Source organism: Apiotrichum porosum (genome assembly GCF_003942205.1).
Source record: "Apiotrichum porosum strain DSM 27194 chromosome Unknown scaffold_2, whole genome shotgun sequence".
NCBI lineage: Eukaryota > Fungi > Basidiomycota > Tremellomycetes > Trichosporonales > Trichosporonaceae > Apiotrichum > Apiotrichum porosum.
Window position 1 is genome coordinate 1,165,299 of NW_021167109.1, and position 20,915 is coordinate 1,186,213.

Below are 20,915 nucleotides of genomic sequence, written 5' to 3' on the forward strand. Positions count from 1 at the left end.
ACGACGCAACACCACCACACGGCCACGGTCCCCCTCGGCCCCCCTCTCCCCCTCCCCCTCACGACTCTCTGGCCCAAGCTCCCCTCTCTCGCCGCTGAACCCCTCCCCGTTCGAATCCAACATAGGCGTCGGCGTCCAGCGGCGCCGCGCCCGCGCCGGAACGACCATCGCTAGCCCCCTAGCGGCCGGAACAGCTACCCCTCCGATCCGGCCACAGTCGGGGCCGGTACGCAGTGCCTCCCACCCGCTCGCGCTGGACACTGTCGGCGCGAGCTCTGCACTCGCCTCGCCGACAACCGGGTGCGATCCGGCATACCTGACGCACCTGCTCAGCGCGGGGGACTCGGGCATCTCGGGGTCGACATCCCCTAGCGTGGCCATGAGCGCCAGCACGTCGGCGTACGGCGGCAGCGCGCTCCACCTCGCCGGCTCGTCGTCGCCGCTCAGCTTGGGCATGGGCCGTCTCCGTGACGCCCTTGCCGATGCGGACCCGGACGTCTCACGCCCGGCCCTGCGGAGGGTGACGAGCGAGGCGGAACGGGCCGTCGCCGAGAGCCAGAGCCAGAGCAGGGCCGAGAGCGAGGGCCTCAGTGAACGCAGCGCGGATACGAGAATCGAGGTTGAGGTCATTGTGCATCTGGTAAGTGCTGGTCTGCCAACCGTGGTGGTTCTCGGCTGTTTGAAGAGGCCTTGCGCGGTACGGGAACGTGTAGGCCGTCTGTCTTTGACATCGCCATGGCTGCCACTGTCACTGGAATGCCTACCAACTCCCATCTTTGGACTCCTCCTGGACACTGCTGACATCTCTCTCCAGGTGAAGCCCTCCGAGTCACTCCCAGGCATCGCTCTACGTTACGGTATTGACGTGAGTACCCATCGGCCGATGGTGGCGCGGCGCGTGTTGCCGTGGCGTCTGTGTCGGTGTTTCATCGCTTGTCTGCGCTGGCCGCCATTGCGACAGAGTGGCCGTGTGGCATGTTACCGTTGCCCTGGTAGCGCGTTGTACTGACTCTCCAGCTGGCCGTCCTGCGTAAATCCAACAAACTCTGGCCGTCCGACCCCGTCCATGTCCGCACCAAGCTGTACGTGCCGCTCGACGCATGTCGGCCGTCTGCAGCCAGTGTGGCCATTGTCCGCGGTCCCGACGAGGGCCAAGTGACGATTATGCCGCATCGCAAAAAGGGCATGAACGGGCACTCGACCAACGGCACGTCCACGCTGCATTCGCGCAATGGCAGCGAATTGGAACTCGAGCATGGAGACCATGACTTGGGTGCGGTGCTGGACGGCACCGTCGCTGTGGATCTCACGCCCACGCTAGACACGTGCGAGTTCCCTGCCGACAACGCCAACGCCGACGAGGCCATAGTCCTTGACCTCGTTCGGCTGCCGGCGTCGCAGCTGCGGTTCTTCCCGCGCGGCAAGCGGCGCGAGACGGCCCGCGCCCGCGCGTCCTTGGACAGCGAGCATGGTCGGTCTGCCGACGGCGTGCGTGCCCTCTCTGCCATCGAGGCGGAGATGCGCAAGTCGGGCCACCTCGAGCGCGACCGTGAACGCGCCCGCGCCGTTTCCGCAAGCCTCACATACGCACCGCTCGGTGCCGAGGATGCCCAGGCGCAGGCTGAGGCTGAGGCCGAAGCCGCCGCGACGTCGCCCAAGCGCAAGTCCAAGCCAGTCCGCCTGCGTCCCCCGCAAGCTGTCAAGGCCGATACCCACACCCTAGCCGGCAGGATCCAGAGCTTGTTCAGTGTGCCCCCGCCTCCGAGTTACCCACCTCCGCGACGCCGTCCAGCGAACCCGGCTGCGACGGCGGCGAGCGGGCAGGAAGAAGTGGGAGCTGGGGCCGGGCTGGTGGGACCGCCCAAGAGTATCAAGGCGGAGCTACTCGAGATGGACGCGCGGACGCCGCCACCGATCAGCTCGCCGCGGAAGACGGACAAGAAGAGGGATTAGCAGCAGCCCACCCAACACACCCAATAGACACGGGGGGGAAGGAAGAAGCACACGGGAGAGTTTGTAACCTTTGAAACAAAGTAGAATCTGCATGTACATGTCGTGTCGTAGAGCTGCTGGAGCTGGCCCGTTGGCGCGTGTCTTCCTCATCTGCGCACTCTCCTCTATCCTTCGTCCAGGTTGCGTCTAGAGCTCAGCGGGGACCTCGTCATCGTCGCCGTCTGTCGGGTCGGGGATGGTGTATTCTGGTTGGGAGAAGGTACCGTCCGGTCCGCGGATGCTGCACGCGTTAGAACAGCTACGCGAAGCGGAGCCAGCTGGACCATAAGGCTGATGCAAAGCCAATGCAGCGACCCCTTGCCTGCGCCATGGCTAGTGGTAGTTGTGGGATAACAGCGAGGGGATAAGACCAGGTGAGACCGTCCGCGAAGCAAACACCTGCCTCCCATTTGCTTGTTCTGCTTTCACCTCACTCACCTCACAAACAACCTCTTCCACCTGGGCCACCCCATCTTGAGGACCGTCGTCTTGTCCGTGCTGTCGACCAAGCGGATTCCCTGGTCGCCCTCTGCTCCCTCGACGGCCTCACGGTCCTCCCACAGCTGCAGGTCGTCGGCGGTCGCTGGTGGGGCAATGGGAATGTGCGGCGCAAGCGGGGCGATGGCCGGGACGAGCTGGGCGCGGATGGCGGCGACGGAACTGTGGTGTGTTAGCTGGATTCCGATACGCGGAGTTGAGCTGGAAACACTGGCGAGAGCGTAGAAAGGAAGCAGGACCAAAGCGGAGCACAACTCTAAGGCTCAACACACACTCACGTCGACTCGGGCACCGAGAGGAGCACGCTCGAGTGATAGAGGTGCACAGTGATGTGGTGGATCTCTGTACGCTTTGGCTGGACGTCAGTGGCGAGCTCGCTACATGTTGTTTGCGTACCATTGTGGGAGATGGAGGAGTGGACGGAAAGAGGATGAGTGGACTGTCAGAACGCGTCAATCAACAAAAAGCCAGGGGCAAATGCGGTCATCGAGGCGGCGACGGGCCAACGGTTCCTCAGTGGATCAGTGGCGATTTCCTCCAGATTGTGTGGGGTCTGTGCTTGCTGCAAGGGGGCAGCGAGGGAGTCTCGCCTGACTGGTGCTTGCACAGCACGATAGCTACCCGAGTCATGAACCACACATATGTATATGCACACACAAAACCAAAAACATATGTCACCCTTTTGGGCCCATATGTTTTCTAATGCAACTTCCTTATTCAGATCCCTCACGGGTGGTCTTTTGTTTAATGACCGCGTCCTGGCTAGTGGCGCTACAGGATCTGCCCTCTGTTGGAATCGAACCCCCTCCCAGGTGAGGGGCCAGGATTATAATATGATAGGTTTCCTACACGTGTTAACGTACGCTTGAAAATAGGGGAAATATGACCCCTTCTGAGCGGCTTGGCAGTAACCAAGCCTGTTGGGATTTGATGCCGTTTAGCGCCCGAGACCGATGGTCTTAAGCTGGCAGTTTGTCTTTCAGAAGAGGATGGGGATGCATAGACGTCTACAGAGCTGCTTATATGCACACAGAAGGGAGGCCCGAGCACTACAGAGAAGCATGAGGACAATGAAGAAGCAGAAAGAGCAGCATTGGTGCGGTACCCTCGTTCTCCGGTCAGCTCGGTGCCACACTGCAGTGGCGCAAGTGGTTATGTAATCTCAACACAAGCCTGGTACGACGGAGGGATGTGGCGTTCAACACACTTGCTTCCCAACAAATCCACCACCTTCGCACCTTCCCAGCATGTCACGAGACATCAACAGACACTCACAGGTGACACGATAGCATGCCAGGTTTCTGGCCAGACAGTCACACGACCAACCATGTGCCTAGTCCACGTCTGGTTGTTGACAACCTCGTCCAACTTGACATAGACAGACCTCTCATCCTCCCACCCTCAAACCCCACGACTGCGAGCCCAAAGGAATACATTAAGGCAGTCCCAGACAGGTTGAGAGGGCCTTTTATCTTCTATGGAAAGATCCTTACTTCACACCATGCCTCGCAAGCAGACCAAGTGCATTGGAAACATCTTTACAGGCAAGAATGCCGGCAGTGAGCTACCTCGATCGCCACCTTCGTAAGCTGACACGCCACCCCAGGCGACTGCGACCTCAAGCCAATCGGCAAGGGGCTCATGCTCTGCACGCATTGCGCGCAGGTGCACTACCATGTCGTTGCCGTGGTGGACGTAACAGCCGCCGTCGCTATCTGAGGCCGGGGCCGGGGCCAGTGGGGGCGCCAGTGCGGAGGGGCACTGGAGGGTGTGTTGTGGGGTGCGGGGGTGTGTCCGGTCCGTATGGGAAAGAAAGCATGTATGTCAGACGTGGCGTGACCTCTGTGCAGGCCTTGGGGGTACCTTCTGCCTGATCAAGTGAACCGGTGTGCATATGCGCCCGGGACAAGACGTGAGACCCATCACCGGATTCGCCGTCACCCGCAGCCATCGGCTGCCATCAGCGGGCCTCCGGGCGACATATGTACCTCGCCCGCCCCGCCCCCATGTTGCCACCACTCCCATCATCAACAATGTCTCGAATTTGTACCTCAACTAACAACTTTGGTGGTGGGTCCCGGGCGTCGCCTTCTGTTAACCCATGTACCAGACTCCTGCGTCCCTCGCTTCGTGTATGGCGACTTTGCCGTTTGTGTGTACTGCGGGTACTCTTTTGTGTGGGAGTGAGGGGGAGGACCTGAGGGAGTGATGGCTGCCTGGCGGGCAGGATTCGGACGACATGATTAGGGATCAAGGAGCCTGGCTAGCCTGGGAGACTGTATGTACATATACGGGACATTGCCTGTCAATGTACAACGATGAGGCCTCTTGAGGACATGGTGCACAGAAGATCTACGGTCCGATAGCAGCATGTGTCTGTCTCCAGCTCGCACCGTATGAGAACCGAGGCTGGGGAACTAGCCACGGTGCGAACAGAATGTGTGCGCATTGCCATGAAGAGCAGCGATATCCAGGCACCTGTCAAACCCTCACCTTGGAGGGAGCTGTCCGGCAAGTATGATGTGAACGTTGAACGTCAGAGTCGTCCGTCTCGTGCTCCTCGGCATATCATCTAAGTGGAGTGGATACATTGTTTTGATTATTCTATAAAAGTATGTAAGGTAATTAGACAGCGACGGCACCCTGGGACATCTGAGGGGCCTTGTGCTGGCGGTAGAGAATGACAAAGATAATGCCAGTGGCCATGACGTAGGCCGACGAGAAGAAGTAGCCGTTCTTCGAGCCGGTCCAGTCGATGGGGTTGCTGGTGTCGCCGGTGGAGAGGAGACCCTGCTGGATGGCGATACCGATGACGCCGCCGACCTGGAAGATGACGTTGGCAAACGAGCCGCCGACACCGGCAAACTCGAGAGGGAACGACTGGATGAGGGCAGTGTTCATTCCGATGAACACGATCATGCCACCGACGGTGCCAATGATCTCACCAGTGAAGATAAACTTCCAGTAGTCGCTGCCAAAGCCACCCTTCGAGAAGGCGAGGAGCATGGAACCAGTGAAACAGAGGGCAGAGGCGACGACCTGCACGTAGCGAGGGCGGGTGATGAGCTGGGGGACGTTGGAAATGATACCGCCGACGAAGAGGGCCGTGATGCCCATGGGGAGGAGCTTGACGGCCGCGAGAATAGGCGAGTTGTGGTGGGCCTCCTGGAAGTACGTGGCGACGCGCAGCTGGAATGTGGCAAACCAGAGGAAACCCGAAGAGGCCTGGAGGAGAAGGGGCAGAATGTTGGGGAACTTGTAGATGTCGTGGGGAATGAGCGAAAAGTGGCGGGGCATCTTGGCCTCCCAGATCAGGAACACGGGGAGGAGGACAATGGCGACGACGAGCGGGGCAATAAAGATGGGCTTGTCCCATCCCTTGACGGGACCCTGCGTGAAGGCGAGGATGAACAGGATAAGCATGGCGACCATGATGAAGACACCGCCGAGGTCCATGCGCTTCCACTTCTCGGCACCGGGGAGGGACTGAGCGACGGCCTTGGTGCGGGGCATCAAGAACCAGCAGACAACGGAGAAGGGGATGACGAGGATGGCGATGAAGCGGAAGTACCACCTCCAGGACGCAAGGAGGAAGAGGCCTGCAAGGATAAGAGCGATGGTGTTAGCAAGGGCACCGGCCATACCGAACAGAGTAAGCTTCTTGGCCTGCTCCGTTGGGTCGGGGTACATCTGCACAATCATGTTGATGGACGATGGAATGGTGAGGACGGCCAGAAGAGCCGAGATGGCGCGGAGGACGAAGAAGGCATACTGGTCGGTCATAAACGAGATGATGAGGTAGAAGATGCCGAGACCGGCGAAGCCGATGGTGTAGACAACGCTAGGGCTGTACAGGTCGGCGAGGCGTCCGGCGAAGAGCAGGGTGCTGGCAAAGGCAAGCGAGTAGGTTCCAAGGACCCAAGCATAGTCGCCGTAGCTGATACCGAGGTCCTTGGCGATCGGATCGGTCATAAGGAAAGTGGCGCTGACACCAGCAGCGTCGATGAACATGGCAAGGCACTGGTCGTCAGCACGTGATACATTGGAAATGGATACTCACGAAGCAGAGGAGAAGAATGTTCTTGCGCATGGGAGGCAGGTTGGAAAGGTCATTCTCGTCCACCGAGGCGACTGTGGCGTCGCTGGTGCTAGATGCACGACGCTCGGCACCCTTTTCGGAAGCTGGTGGCGATGCTACACTGGAGGCCTTGTCCTTCTCAGCTTGAAGGTCGATCAAGGTGTGCGACGGGGACAGAGGGTTGGACGCCTGCTCCGGCACAGAACCGGTAATTGTGGCGGACATTGTTTGGTTGCTGGAGAGATAAGCGAGTGCTGGGTTGAACGGACGAGGGTTTGATGAAGAGAATGGGGCATGCCACTTGCAATGCAGTCAGGTTTATATCTACTACCAGACAACCTCTGTCTGTCACTTGCATAGGCTTTCAGCTCGCTCCCGATGTCCTTTGGGCCGAGAAAGAGCAATAGATGACCGTACCCTCGGCCTCGACGATAGGTAAGCACGTTGTCCAGCAGTGGCAGCCAGTGCAGCAATAGAGCCTCCGGATCCGGATCCGGATTGCGGTGGTTTGGCGGCGGGCGATCGATGGGAGCCTTACGAAGCAGATTTTGTAAGATCTGCGGTCCGCCCGAGGAGTCGGCTCCGAGCTCTCTCCTCCCATAGAGGGAGTGGCCGCGTGCTGTGCGTGTCTTACTTCGTCATGCTCGTCAAACACCCCATTCATGGCCATGAGGTGCCAAGTACACCCTGACGTCGACTCGGGGGGTCGGCGTGGAGGGAGAGGGCCGCAGGCCACGCAGGACACCAGTGGGACAGTGCCGTCGCCGATAGCGAGGCCGATAGCGAGCCCGGCTTCACCATACTGCAAGACCGACGGGCAGCGCGGAATCAAATCTGGGTCTCGGCGTGGAGGTGCGACGACCCTGTTGGTGGCAAAAAATAATAATATACATTGCCACCTTTGTCGCCTACAACACGCTATGCATGGATGTTTAGCGGGGGGAAAAGGCTACAGTGCATGCGGGAGGTGCTTCTACATACCTTACAGGTCTCTTCGTTTGTTTCTACGACCACAGAGAGAAGCGACCGACGGGGAATGGCAGACAACCGTCGGCCTAAACTGAGTTGTTTTTGCGCGAATATAGACCAAAAATGTTGCTTCAGGGCTCTACTTGTGGCCGGCTCCGAAGAGGTAGCGGTGACCGAGGCGCAGCCGTCAGCTTGTCTACAGCGTACAGCGTCATCGTCCGTGGCCGTGGTGTGCCAGTGGGTTGTTTCAGTCTGATCAGTTACTTGCTGTACTGGTCGGTACAATCTGGATTTGCCTGATTGATGGCTGGCTAGTGATCTAGTGATGTGTCCGACTTCGTGGAGGACGTGGTTGACGGGGTGGCCTAAAGGCTTGGCTTCGCACAGAACTGCATGGACTCGGCCCCCTCGTACCCACACGGGTATGTCTCTTGGAAGCCACGTCAGGAATGGGTGATGGCCCTGCTTGCGGTGTGGGCTTCTGTGAGACAAAGAGCTTCCGAGAGACAAGCCCAAGGTGGGGCCATGGGTCAAGACCTCGTGATGGGGATGGAACCATTACCCCTCATGTGGGTGTCGGCAGCGAGAATGTACTGGACAGACAGACCACACGCGGTCTCGGGTGTGGGTGATCCGATGCCGGCTCAGTTGTAGCCTGCAGACAAGCATGTGCCCGTGGTGCCCCAGAGCTCAGCCTCGCCCCCCTGATGTACATACACAACGGTTGCGGGGTGGCAAGATGTGTCTTCTGCTCTTCACCTCATACTCCCCTACTCTCCTTACTGTTCCCATGTCGACATTTCCTGGTTGCAAAGGCGCCAATGACGGAACCAACAGCGGCAGTGAGTACTGTCCGAACTTTCGATGTCGCGCTGTAACAGGACTGGCCTAGGCTGAATGGCCATTCGCTGTCCCCGCCGCTGCCGGTGTGCTAGACGAAGGAGAGGACATTCACCGCCCTAGATCTCTCTCTGCCTGCGAACAAAAACACTCTCTAACTCTCCAGGCGATTGCAACCCGGTGGCGGTAAGCACACTCCTCCGCTGCTCCTATTGTGGCAAGCTGCTCTGGGTCGATGGCTAGAGTACCTGAACCTTTCCTCTGAGCAGAGCAGAGACAATGGTGGGGGAGAAATGATGATACGAGATGGAAGCTCAGTGTATTCTGTTCTGTAATCCAGCGATGCTGGGGAGTTATCGCTCAACGGTCGCTCGACGTTGTATGCCCAACAAACTGGTATAAAGGGAGAACACACTCACTAAAGTTGTCGCATAACACACAGTCCAGTCCACCACACGGTCCCCTCTCCACCCATCCCTATTCCCTTGCAGTACACCTTCATACTAGGACACTCGTGGCAACATGAACCAGGACAACAGGTGCCCCTCATTCTGGAACCGTGGCGGTATGTTCTAGATGATGCTGATTGCATACTCATCACCGGCACAGGTCTCTGTCTCCCCTTGAGAAACCAGTACAACCAGACAGTGTGTCACTTCTGTGGCCGTATCATGCACCCTTGAAGTGTGTAGGCTTTGAAGCCAGTGCCCAAGCACCGTTCCTTGTCCACGACGATACCTCGCTTCCATAATTCCCAGTCTCCGTCCCATACCTCCTCCTTTACACTTCTATGCAGCATGCCTCAGTTTACCTGGTAATTGATATGACCATGCGTTTGTTTATTTTCATCTTGGTATACGCTCGGAGGCGACTGATGGAACGGTGTTCCGGTGAAAGCCGTCGGAACAAAACAGCCTTGATCACAGGCTGGGACATTTTCGTGGCTTTTTTGTCGATTTTCCCGCTCACCTCCGTTATGAAGTTCCTGATGCTTTCTTGCCAACGGCACAGTCGTCGCTTTGCCTTCCGGCAGCAAGTGATCAGGCGGTTTCATGCTACACAAACACACACACACACACAGGTGGCTGCATCAAAGCGAATGGGATGAGGTTTCATTGTGCGGATTATTTCCATCAAGCGGACGAACTATTGGTCTCCGTTGATTACATTCCTCTGCGGCGGGCCACTGATCCACTGATGATCTCAACGGTGATGAACCCACAAAAACTGGTTGGCCACCACTATGCTTGGCGCTTGGCAGTGATCCAGCACTGGAGCGCCAATGCATGTCGTGTTCGTCTAGGTAGAGGTTTAGCCGGTTGTGTGAAACTAGCGTGTGTGCGTGCGTACACGCACCTTTGCCCGGTGGAGTTGAATTTTGTTCGCTTTTACGGTGACCTCCCATCAATCAGAACCCCAAGATCCTCCTTGTCACTGTCCTTTCTCCTCCTCAACACGTCCTCTTTACTATCCAGTGTCCATCGTATCTCCTTGTCCCACCCCCACGAGCATGTGCGACACCGCCCCAGCCACGGAACGAGACAGCACCTCCAATCAACGCACAGAACCAATCAACACGACCTCAGATCACCTCGTGAATGGGCCCAATGGCGAGTTCAGACTGTGCGACGGCCGGCAAGGTGACCAGTGCAACAGTGGGAGTGAGTGAGCGCACATGACCCACCAGTTTACCAGCGACTTTACACCAGCCGTTCTCGCTGACAGGCAGACATCTGTGCTCTCGACTACTTCTCCGAGGCGGGCGTGTGTTTCTATTGCCGCCGCGACCTGAATCCAAGCCAAGAGGAGAGCGCACGGGCATGACCGAGTAGAAGTGGGAGCCGGGCACCGCGGTTGTCACATAGACTGTCCCCTTGAACGACGATTGCTTTGCTGTGTGCATACATATATGTGTGTGCTTCACCGCCTATGGTGACACACCAAAACTGCGCCAAAGGTGACTCCCATAGCCGTGTGCGAGTGACTTTCCCATGGCCAAGTCGTCTCTCACAAGGATGTGAAAGGGTTCTGATGCACCTCTGGACGTCATGTCCCAAGGTTGAGGCTAGCTGTGCGTGCAGTGCAAACCACCTCTGCTCGAGCCACAAACAATAAACTGACGCGGGAGCCACGACCGGTGCGCCGGTGCGCCGGTGCACTGATGGCACCCAGTGTGGTGTTTCATTTTTCGCACCTTTGTTCTCTGAAACAGGCTGCCACAAGTGAATGAACAGCGACGGCACATGAGGAGCTTACAAGAACACTGACAAAAGTGTGGGTGAGGCTGTTTACTCCCACCAACCTACATTGTTGTCAGCGCCACGCCACCAGGTGCTCTCCCTCATCCACTAACAACCGAATCTTGTTTCCAAACATCGACACATGTTTGTCATCTTGGACCTGCTTGGCCGGACGGGCCTCGACCCGAAAATCTGCGCTGGACGCAAGCTGGACGGCGCGAACCGTGGGAGTGAGTACAACATACACATGTTCGAGTACTGGGACCGGACTTGCACAGCCGCATGCCTGACCACCCAGTGTAAAGGCTTTCGCTATGCGGTGTGCACCTACTGCCAGCGCGACCTTTCCCATCTCTGCGGCTGGGTGCGGTCACCTATCCCGGCGCCACCGGCCTCAGCGTGGCGGTCCCGTGGAGTTATCACTGCCAAGGAAATGGAGGACATGGCCGCGGCGGACATGGACAGCGACGCGGACGACATGGTGGAGGTGGGAACTGGACAGTGTGGACTTGGACACTGCTTCTGCTTCTCCTTTTGCACGGGGTACACTGGACGAGTATGGGAGCCGCATGCACGAGGAGGTGAATGCCCTGGTTAACACGCTGGAATTGGAATTGGGACCCTCGCTGGACGCGTACTGGCTCGTCGACGGAACCGACAGTGACCGCACCGAGGAGGAGGAAAACCCCGTCAAGGTGACGGGATCTCGGTGATCACACGAGCGTCGTGATATGAATGCACTGTATACCTAGAGTCCAGAAGCAGTACTGCAGTGCATGTGCATCAAGCAGCCTTAGCGCAGTTACTGTGCAGTGGTTGTGGAGGACATGCATGTCAGAGTGGCACTGAGTCACCGCCTTGCAGGGGGACGATTGGATGACTCCGATTATATGTAGTCCCTCTTGGTAGCATGTGAGGAGCGGACCTCCAGCCAAGACAACTGCGATGGATCGACTCGTCATAGTCATGCCCCTCCCACCAGTCCCAGCAAAGACCGTCGACAGACTGGCGCACCGCCGAAACATTGCCTGCCACGGTGACGAGAATGCCCGCAACGCTGGAGGTGAGAGCCAAAGGCCTCACATCAGCACCAGACGGCCAGTGTAGGCTGACACGCAGCCAGGTCTTTGTCGACCTACCGTTTCGGCTGGTGGCACGACCCATTGCCAATACTGCAAACACCGTCTTCAAGTCTTCCAGCGTTGACATTCCTTCTGTAGGTAAGAGGATAAATACCTTTTGAGCTTGGCGGACATGTTCTCTGTGGCAGCCGACCAAGGCACCCGGCGGTGGCGGCGCACAAGCTGGGTGTCACCTGAGAAGTCTCATTTCAAGACACTGCACGCCATCGTGCGGCCCCAAAGCACCATGCGGTGGAGATGCAAGATGCATGAATTGACACGTCTTCAGTCCAAACACTCCAAACGATGAGTGGTTCCCACTCTCATCTTTCCGTCGCAAACACCTCCCTGGCCATGGAATCCAGGTCACAAACATCGGCCTCGTCGGGATCCGAAGAGAGGTCGGTGGACACCTCTGTGGCATCGACCGAACGGGCCGTATGGTGCGTCGGCAACATGCTTGGGGCCAATGTCGGGAGTGAGTGTAGCTGTGTATGTCTCTCCAAGCTCCCAGCTGAACCTCCAGACTATTGCTCGCCATCGATGGAGCCGCCGCTGGTCTTGTGCTACTACTGCAGACGAGTGATCTAGAACAAATGGAGAGCGAGGGCGGGGTCCTCATATACATGTAGACTGTCTTGGACAAGCTGTAGCCATCCAGCATGTACAGTACAACAAACGACTGGCCATCCCCTAAATGGAACAGAAGAATGAACAACATGGGGCCTGCGGTCTGTGCGCACCCCACCCAACCCGACGCCGGTGACGGCGGTGGCGGGTTCGGCGCCGCGCACGGTCCGGAAAGTCCGATCAGCCGTCCACCGCCGCCGCCGTCACAGACATCTTGGCTCGTCGATGGGAAGACCAGCTTCTCGCAATCGCCCATTCTACAAACAGCATCCACTTCTTCAGTGACTCTCGCTAGCCTCACCCATGGCCCCAAAACTCCAAGCCTGGATGCGGCACCAATCGGCGAGTGCATGAACATCCCTCCGCCCCGACATTCTAGTTCGTACTGAACGCGCCTCATCGCTGCTTCGTCCATCACCAACCTCTATCGCCACCGCATCCACGAGATGCCGCGGCCAGCACCACCTCCTCCACAGAAACCCATCTTCTGGCCCATCCAGGGCACCTTTGGCAACCTCAATGTCGGCGGCTATGACGGTCCGTGGGCAGACCACCGCAACGCCGGCGGCGGTCTCAGCGTGATGGACATTGCCGGGGCGCGCAAGTGGGACTACAGAGACAAGAACCTCGCACACATTGACGCCAAGAGACGCATGTCCAAGACGATGCAGCGCGCTCTCCCCGACAGCGTCCACCAGACGGCCTACGACGACGTCCAGCCCTCGTCAAGCGGAGCGTACGTCAAGCCATGGCGCTCGATCGAGGCTGGCAGCGATCCACGGTACGACATCTACGTGCCGCCGGCCCCGCCGCCCAGCTTCAACCCGTGGGCTGGGAAGAACCCCGTAGTGGTAGCGACGCAGGAGACGCCCGACGACAGCATGCGGTACCAGTCCCTCATGGCGTCGCGGTACGTCAAGCCGACGACGTATGCCTTTCTCGACAAGTCACGCAGGCCCGCACTGCTGGGTAACACCGCCGAGGGGTCGTTCTACGACCCCGCAGACGCGCCACCGATCGGATACCCGCTGGACGGCAAGCGTCCACCCGCGCGGCCCACCGGTCCTATCAAGTGGTGGGAGTGTCAGGGAGATGGCAAGAAGAAGAACCGTGGTGGTGAGTTTACTGGTCCGTCGTGTATAACTGACACTGCAGGGTGGTGTCTACCAGGCGCTGGAGAGTACGGGACCAAGTGCCAGTTCTGCGGTGCCGAGCTGGCCGGCTTCATGCGTGTGGGGAGTGCTGGGAAGGGCGTTGGGCCATTGCCACCAGAGGCCCCGCCCAAGCATAAATCGTTGAGGAGGTTTCTTGGGATGAAGCCCAAAGCGCGTTAGCAGTTGGATAGGTGATGATGGGTTGTTCCATGTAGAGTCGTCTCGCCTCAATGTGAGGTTGATGTGATGTCACGTGATCAACAAGAACAAGGGTGGCAATGTCCTTCCAGGTGCCACTGAGCAAGACTCTGCGCGCTCCAGACAGACGGCATAGTCCTCCGTCCAGGTTGATTGTGCAAACTGGCGACTGCGTGCTTGATTGATGATCACTCCCTCGAAGAAAGGGGTATTGTGGGGGCGGCATCGATTTGTTCACCTTTATCTGCCATTTTTCGCCAAGTGCTTCATCTCTGAAGCGCCTCCCTGCGCAAGCAAGCAGGGAATCGTGAGCTGTTGATGACATGAAGTGACGCATATAAGGCTGAGTAAAGGGTAGGAGGACATCTCCATATCAACCCACTGATCCCACTGACTTGCGCTCAGATCATGTCGTATCAGTCTCGTCCTTGGCATCCAACCTGTAAAGGCGATTGGCAGGGCAACAACCGTGGCAGTAGGTCTTTCTGAACGAGTGTACAAGGTCAGGCTACCCTCATAGAGCCTTGTGTTCTCCAGGGAAACATCTATCAAGTCTGTTACTACTGCAAGCAGCAGAAGGGCACGGGTGGGTAGAAGCCACCAGACACGGCCCAGGTTGCACCGTTGTCCAAACCCGGTACAGAAGCCTTGCTTGAGGGTATGGGGACTGTGCGCTGTAGAGGGGGGCCGAGCCTGAAAGATCCCCCTAGTTGAACAATGTGATGCATAACATTGTTGTCGTTGATGGGATCTTGCGCCCCGAGCACTCATCACAAGCCGGGGTAAACGTCTTGGACAGTGAAACGCCATCACTCGTCGCCCATCAACGGCCATGCCTCTCGCACCTACTGAAATCCCACCCCTCGACCGCACATCACGGCCCACCACTGACCACTGGACTCTACATCACCATGTCCAAGAACACTACCAGCGACAAGCGCACTCCCTGGGTCCCTTACTGCCGCGGCAGCAAGCAAGGACAGAACCGCGACCGTGAGCTGCACTGTCGGCGGGTCAAGCTGACATGCCAGTGCCGTGCGTCTTCAGCGGAAACATCTACCAAGTGTGCAACTTCTGCAACATGCAGCGCGGGCTTAGCGGATACATTCCAGACTCGAAGCGGAGTGCTCGAGGCTAGGGCTCTACATCAGACGAGATCCCATATGCATATACATACCTGCCTTTCCTCCTTGCCTGTTGCCCGAGTTTCAGTTGGGCTGCATGGTTCTGATGCCAGTGGCCAGTGGACACATCACTGGCCATGGCACGTGAGGATTGATTAGGTTCGCCCCAACTCCCCACTTGGATACAGCTTGTCCGCGTCCATCAGATCACGAACAGACGGCTATGCGGATGACCAAAGGCACGTACGACCGCCATCATCGTCTGCTCTTGTCCCACCACCAACATGTCTGCAAGCCCTGCTGGCTCACAAACCCCCTCGTCCCAGTCCACTTTCGATGACACCGCGAGTACAGGGCGGTCGTCGAGTCCACCTCCAGTGCCTGTGTGCCCCGGAAGCGCCTGGCTCATGAACGCTGGGCGTGAGTACTGCATCCCGCCGCCAACCCCAACGCTGACTTTTGCCTGCACAGAGCCGTGCTGCCTCTTCGAGACTCCCGTCGGCCAAATGTGCTACTTTTGCAGTAGGTCAGTAGGGGAGCGCACCTCCGCACTGGGTTTCATCTGGTAGGCCAAGAGAGTGGTGTGTATCTATAGAATCACTGGCAGGGAGAATGTGATCACCTGTGGTGCGAGTGTGCCAGTTTGCCACCCCGGAACAATGTGAGACGCACGACATGTGATGATGGGTTTTGGTTTTCGCAGACACAGGCCCCATTGGGGCTGCGGCTGGCACCTGTATATAACTTCTCGCCTCCTCCCGCCCGCCACTGCATGTATCTTTCAAACCACGCATGTCCAAATCGACGAGCGAGAGAACCACATTCAAGGCAAGACCCGTATGCCATGGCGACGTGAGGGGCAAGAACCGGAACGGTAGGCTCAACATGGAGTGGCGGCTGGCGCTGGGCGCTGACCGACAGTGAAATGCCAGTGGCTGCGGGACGACATGGGCTTTTCGATGTGTTTCTACTGTAGAGTGCTCATGCGCAGAGGCTTCATGATGTGAGTGATAACAGATAGCGGGAGGGTAAGGTAGGAGTTGATAACCATGGCAGGCGCGATGTTGGCGTCCAAACAGAGGAATGGCTGTGGGATGAGGGCAGCGAGGCGGCTGTGAGCGAGACGACATCCGACGATATGGAGCAGTCCGATGTGGAGGAAGTCTGGGAAGACGCCAGGGAAGACTCCAGGGCTGGAGAGGACGAGATCCCAACTACAGGAGGTAAAGATATTGGAGTGAGCTCGGTACAGTAGTCACGTTATACAGTAGACGAGAATTGGAGAGGCCTGCACACGTTGACGGATTGCTGGCTGGTTGTCGTCCAGGCATACGCAGGATCGACGCTCAGTGAAGCGCTCCCCATTTCGCTTCCAATGAACCTTTAGACGGCGAGAACTACCAAGTGTATCAAGGTAAACGACGCGGGGACGTGACCGAATGCGTAGTAATGGTTGTTCATGGATCAGCCATCAGACAATTGGGCTGCGGCCCACAGATCCACAGAACAAGGGATATCACCTCCACAACCTTCTCAACGGGCGGCTCAGACAGACACACACACTTTATGCTTCTACGACACTCACTGGCCAATATGACCCGTTCTCCATCACTCACGTTCAACCACACTACATCCATTATGGGTGGACTATTCTCAAGATCCCGTACATCGACCGTTTGGCAGCCCGGAGGCCAATACTTCATCCCCGCTCCCACCTGCAGAGGCAACTACTACCAGCAAAACATGGGCTGTGAGTGGCGAGAGACCGCCTCCTTGACGAACTCCCGCCTGCCCCTCTCCGTTGTGGAAGCTGACTAGCCGGACACCCAGACAACTGCCGCCGCTTCCCCGACGAACACGGTGAACTGCGGTGCATCTTCTGCGACGAGCCGGCCCCCTTCGTCTCGTACAGGAACCAGCCTTACCGCTGGCCCGAGGGCTACGCCAGCTACCCCGACACGCCCGTGGCGCCCGGTCAGACGGAAGAGGATTACACCACAATGCAGCGGCGCTGGAACGAGCAAGTGGACGCCCGCAGTCGCTACTGGGAGAACCAGCAGTACCTCAAGGACAGCGGCCAGGACCCGTTCGCGACGGGCTGGTCAAACCCGCTGTAGCGCGGGGTGCAGCTGGGTCTGGGGTGCAGCTGGGTGGCGTGTCGTAGGGTATGCATCACTGGTGTAAACGCTTTGACTGACCCATCACGAACTGTATCACAATGGCAGCCGTCGGCGCTGATCGCGATCTGCTTACCACGCGGTCTGGGTCAGGAGAATAACCCCCCCTCGAAATGGAGAGATCAGCACACCACCCACTTCCCCATGACTCAACATGCCCAAGGTCTGGTCGGCGTACGCGTGCTACGGTGACAGAACAGGGAACAACAGAGGTAGTGAGTCGCATCGACAAGCGCACCACACGCTCACTGGAACCAGACCCGTGCCAGTGGAATCGAACCCCGGTTGGGTATTATCAATGCGACTTTTGTCGCCTGCTATGGGGATTCGCGCCGGTTCCAGCTCCGCCTCCTCCCCCACCCCCGCCGCCCCCGCCTTCACCGCCCCAGCTGCCGCCGCCGAAGAAGACGAGGAAGAAGAAGAAGAAGAAGGGATAGGCGCAGTGCCGCGGAAAGGTGGCAAGGTGTCGGGATTCTGGGTTCTCGAATAGAAGCATGTAGCAGAGCTGCTGGTGGGACGATAATGTATCAAGTAGACCCAGCAGCGAGCTTTGGGCAACGGTGAGACTGGTGGCGAGCAGGTGCGGACAGCCTGGCTTCGTAGTCGGCGGGCCATGGGCCCATCACTCACCTGTCTGTGATCTGTGGGCCGTGGCCCCAAAATTCCATCAGGACGGCGTCTCGGACAGGATATGGCCCACGCAAATACCATCAAATGTGCCGAAGTGGCACAGAGCCACCACCAGGCCACCACCAGGCGGCTTTGGTGTGTTCGTGCGGAGGCTCTGGTTCGCCTCAATATACACACACGCAGTCATCAGAGACTGTAAGAATGCCGTTCTGTGCAGTTGATCATCGATAGAGGCATCATGAGGCATCATACTGGGAATGCACACAGCCGCGGTGCGGAGGACAGGATTCGGGGTCCACAATATCTGACAACGTCACTCCTTTTTTGTCGTCTTCACATTCGCTCCTTCCCCCTTACCTCCCTTCATCCCCTTCTTGTGTCTGTGCGCGTTCCTTCACCTCTTGCTTCTACTTCAAAACACAATGTACGGGTGCAGCGGTACCCCTTACGGCGTCAACCGTGGGCGTGAGTCCAGGACCCATTTACATGGGTGCATGATCAATGCTAAACCTTCACTCGCCAGGACCCTGTGTCAAGGTCACGTGCGGAGCAACGTCTGGTCCTTACGTGGGCGTGGGCAAGTGCATGTACTGCCTCCGGTGGATGTAGTAGGCCGGTTTGGCATCCGCTCGCCTGGGCTGTCGCACGCAGGCCTCCTCGGATTGGGCGGAGCGGCCTTACCCACACCAACAATGTACTGGACAGTGATGGACACTGGACAGTGACGGAGCACCTAGCCAGCAAAGTATAATGCAGTAAACCTTGCAGGTTCCCATGTCGCAGTTGCAGTTCCCATGCGAGCCAGGTTTGCTGATGGGTGGTTGATGTGATTTGCGTGTGGTGTGGCGGGTGGTGATGAGTGATCGGCGGTCGGCGGTCGATTTTCTGCTCATTTTTCCTTCTTTTTTGTGCCGAACAAGAGACGACCCTCCCAAGGCCCAAACATAGACTTGATAACCATGAAGCATACCGCTGGATACATATGAGTATGCAGCAGGTCTCCTTGACAGTACATGGCTCCCTCACAGACCAGCGCAAGGATGGCGCTCGACATCGGCACTTCCCCCGCCGATCCTTTCGGAAAGTCACCTACACACCATCTTCTTGTCACTCCTCTGCTCCCAACTGTGCTTCTACACCGCACAGAACCCAAAAAGGAATGTTTGGAGACACTCTCTGACCACTGACAGGATCGAACTGCCGACCTCCGCATGGACTAGTAACCAAGACTGGGTATTAGTACGATGCTCTAACCAGCTGAGCTAAGCGGCCAAGATGTTCATGCGTTTTAGCATATGGACATCGCCGTTGGATTGCGAGCTGTTGAGTTTGCAAGCGCTTGCGAAGGTAAGGAGAGGTGCTTGATGCAGAGTAAGATGATTGGGTGGTAGGTCCTCGCTTGTGGGAGGTGACGATCGGCACGTTCGAGCCTTGCGCAGCGGCTGGAGGGTCCTTGTCGGCTGAAAGTGGGCCGCAATGTTCTGTGCGTGGTGTCTGGCGGACCTTGTCCAGGCCATCGTGCTGAACCTCTGTGTGTCCCCAAGCCGAGTCAGAGAAGGAGAGAAGGAGAGAGGAGAGCAGGGAACGTGCATCAATGGAGGCCATATCAATGAACCCACACTGTTGCTGTCGCTGACGTCAGGGACCAAACATGTCCCGAACTCGTGTCCCGTGTTCCAACACTAGTCGCGTCTGATTCACCCACTCGTTCCGACACAACTGTTTCTGTATCCCCCGACGGTTCTCAACCTTCACGGTACAATGGCGGTCAATGTGGGTGCGTACGGCGCCAATGAACTGACACACCAGCCCACCCCCTTCTCTCGGCCCGTCCCGGTCCCGGTCCTCGAGAGCATCAGCAACCACCTAGCGTCCATGATGATGTCTGGGGACGCGGACGCCCTCAGCACCTTGTGCAACTTGCGGCTCAGTTCCAGCGACGCGTGCTATGCGGCAGGACCAGCACTGTTCCGGCGTCTGGCAATCGACCACGCTTTTGCGCAGCTCGTGCTGCCGGACAATGAGAGCAGTACAGACCGCAAGCACGACGCCTCGCGCCGCCTCCGTGTCCTCCGGTGTATCCGGTCGACAGAGCACCTCGTCCTCGACACACTGCCCTCGCGAGCCGTCACCGACCTGCTCATCGCAGGGCTCGCAGAGCTGGGCGAGTCACGTGCGCCGTTCTTCCCCAACCTCCGCAAGGTGCAGTTCACATCACACGCCTTCGTCCAGTTATCCGGGGGCGAATTCATGAACCCCAAGCGCACGCTCACGGCCGAGGACCTGCCGTTCATGAATCTCCTCGTCACGGTCGGTAAGGGGAGGGTACAGGATGTCTGCGTCACGTTCCCGCTCATCAGCGAAGTCAACGTCGCGCTCCCGCCAGCCAAAGACGGTGACGACGAGGGGGCACGCCAGGCCAAGTTGAGAGACTACGTGCGCATGGTCTGGCAGCAGGATCTCTGCCCGCTCTACCCTCTGTTCGAGGTGTGGGATCCCAAGCGGTTTACGCTGCACAACTGCAAGTTTCGCGGCGAGTGGCCGGCGTTCGCGAGCGACAAGCGCAAGACGGTGCGGTTCTTCGGTCCGCACCACGCGTGCAGTGTGCGCGGCCACGGTCCCGAGCCGCTGTGCTGCGACGACGATCCCGAGTCGTGGCACAACCTCGGCGAGGTGTGGCAGGACGCGGCCGACTTTTTGCGGTCCGGCTCAGGCTCAGCACCACGGTCGGGACCGGGCGGCGAGTGGGACGGTGCCGACTTCGAGGTCGTCAACGCCGGCGCCAACATGGTCCTCGAGTGTGACTGCGTGCCAGCCTTTTCGCGCGCCATGGCCCGCTACCGCGCGACAGCGTGCGGCGAGGGCGTGATCAAGGCACCGCACTGGTCAGACGCGGTGCCGTGCACTGTGTGTGCGGTCGGCGTTGCGCCAGGACGGAACATCCAGGACGTGCCGGACGGGAGCGTGTACGATAGAGAACCTGGATGTGTGAGTCAAGAGTGTTGCTTCCACACGCTGAAGGTGTTGTTGACATTCTTCAGGAGAACCAACACATGTGGCTAGAGGATCTGCTGCTGGAGGATGATTCTGACGACGACGACGACGAAGATTGATGGGTCACTATGTGTAGGCAATGTCCAAGAACAATGGGGGATGGCTTGTATTGCGTAGACGGTTGTATGCAACAAACACTTGTACGCCATGGGTTGTCGAGGCCTGGGCGCTGTGGAATAGATGCTTGGGAAGCTTGACATGACGACGATC

General features: G+C 58.1%; 8 protein-coding genes and 1 non-coding gene across 9 annotated transcripts; 6 read left to right on the forward strand and 3 right to left on the reverse strand.

Moving 5' to 3' along the window:
- Nucleotides 1-379: 379 nt before the first annotated feature.
- EHS24_004467 (uncharacterized protein) lies at nucleotides 380-1,953 on the forward strand (the record flags this gene model as incomplete). The annotated part of the gene is made up of 3 exons (XM_028620043.1): nucleotides 380-640; nucleotides 815-865; nucleotides 1,018-1,953. The coding sequence occupies 3 exons, from the start codon at nucleotides 380-382 to the stop codon at nucleotides 1,951-1,953; spliced, it is 1,248 nt and encodes a 415-aa protein (XP_028479015.1).
- A 186-nt stretch (nucleotides 1,954-2,139) lies between these two features.
- EHS24_004468 (uncharacterized protein) lies at nucleotides 2,140-2,889 on the reverse strand (the record flags this gene model as incomplete). Its single annotated transcript, XM_028620044.1, has 4 exons — nucleotides 2,140-2,233; nucleotides 2,431-2,652; nucleotides 2,769-2,845; nucleotides 2,887-2,889. The coding sequence occupies 4 exons, from the start codon at nucleotides 2,887-2,889 to the stop codon at nucleotides 2,140-2,142; spliced, it is 396 nt and encodes a 131-aa protein (XP_028479016.1).
- Nucleotides 2,890-3,991: 1,102 nt separating this feature from the next.
- Nucleotides 3,992-4,209, forward strand: EHS24_004469 (uncharacterized protein; the record flags this gene model as incomplete). Its single annotated transcript, XM_028620045.1, has 2 exons — nucleotides 3,992-4,049; nucleotides 4,097-4,209. The coding sequence occupies 2 exons, from the start codon at nucleotides 3,992-3,994 to the stop codon at nucleotides 4,207-4,209; spliced, it is 171 nt and encodes a 56-aa protein (XP_028479017.1).
- Nucleotides 4,210-5,115: 906 nt separating this feature from the next.
- EHS24_004470 (uncharacterized protein) lies at nucleotides 5,116-6,793 on the reverse strand (the record flags this gene model as incomplete). The annotated part of the gene is made up of 2 exons (XM_028620046.1): nucleotides 5,116-6,510; nucleotides 6,551-6,793. The coding sequence occupies 2 exons, from the start codon at nucleotides 6,791-6,793 to the stop codon at nucleotides 5,116-5,118; spliced, it is 1,638 nt and encodes a 545-aa protein (XP_028479018.1).
- A 6,021-nt stretch (nucleotides 6,794-12,814) lies between these two features.
- On the forward strand, nucleotides 12,815-13,702 carry EHS24_004471 (uncharacterized protein; the record flags this gene model as incomplete). The annotated part of the gene is made up of 2 exons (XM_028620047.1): nucleotides 12,815-13,484; nucleotides 13,524-13,702. The coding sequence occupies 2 exons, from the start codon at nucleotides 12,815-12,817 to the stop codon at nucleotides 13,700-13,702; spliced, it is 849 nt and encodes a 282-aa protein (XP_028479019.1).
- A 929-nt stretch (nucleotides 13,703-14,631) lies between these two features.
- On the forward strand, nucleotides 14,632-14,858 carry EHS24_004472 (uncharacterized protein; the record flags this gene model as incomplete). The annotated part of the gene is made up of 2 exons (XM_028620048.1): nucleotides 14,632-14,713; nucleotides 14,752-14,858. The coding sequence occupies 2 exons, from the start codon at nucleotides 14,632-14,634 to the stop codon at nucleotides 14,856-14,858; spliced, it is 189 nt and encodes a 62-aa protein (XP_028479020.1).
- A 270-nt stretch (nucleotides 14,859-15,128) lies between these two features.
- On the forward strand, nucleotides 15,129-16,961 carry EHS24_004473 (uncharacterized protein; the record flags this gene model as incomplete). Its single annotated transcript, XM_028620049.1, has 6 exons — nucleotides 15,129-15,264; nucleotides 15,316-15,370; nucleotides 15,821-15,847; nucleotides 15,901-16,081; nucleotides 16,528-16,594; nucleotides 16,675-16,961. 6 exons carry the CDS (start codon nucleotides 15,129-15,131, stop codon nucleotides 16,959-16,961), a joined length of 753 nt encoding a protein of 250 aa, XP_028479021.1.
- Nucleotides 16,962-18,828: 1,867 nt separating this feature from the next.
- Nucleotides 18,829-18,923, reverse strand: EHS24_004474. The gene has a single exon. It is a non-coding gene; the product is annotated as a tRNA-Ile (tRNA).
- A 489-nt stretch (nucleotides 18,924-19,412) lies between these two features.
- On the forward strand, nucleotides 19,413-20,764 carry EHS24_004475 (uncharacterized protein; the record flags this gene model as incomplete). The annotated part of the gene is made up of 3 exons (XM_028620050.1): nucleotides 19,413-19,424; nucleotides 19,461-20,639; nucleotides 20,693-20,764. 3 exons carry the CDS (start codon nucleotides 19,413-19,415, stop codon nucleotides 20,762-20,764), a joined length of 1,263 nt encoding a protein of 420 aa, XP_028479022.1.
- Between the last annotated feature and the right edge of the window lie 151 nt (nucleotides 20,765-20,915).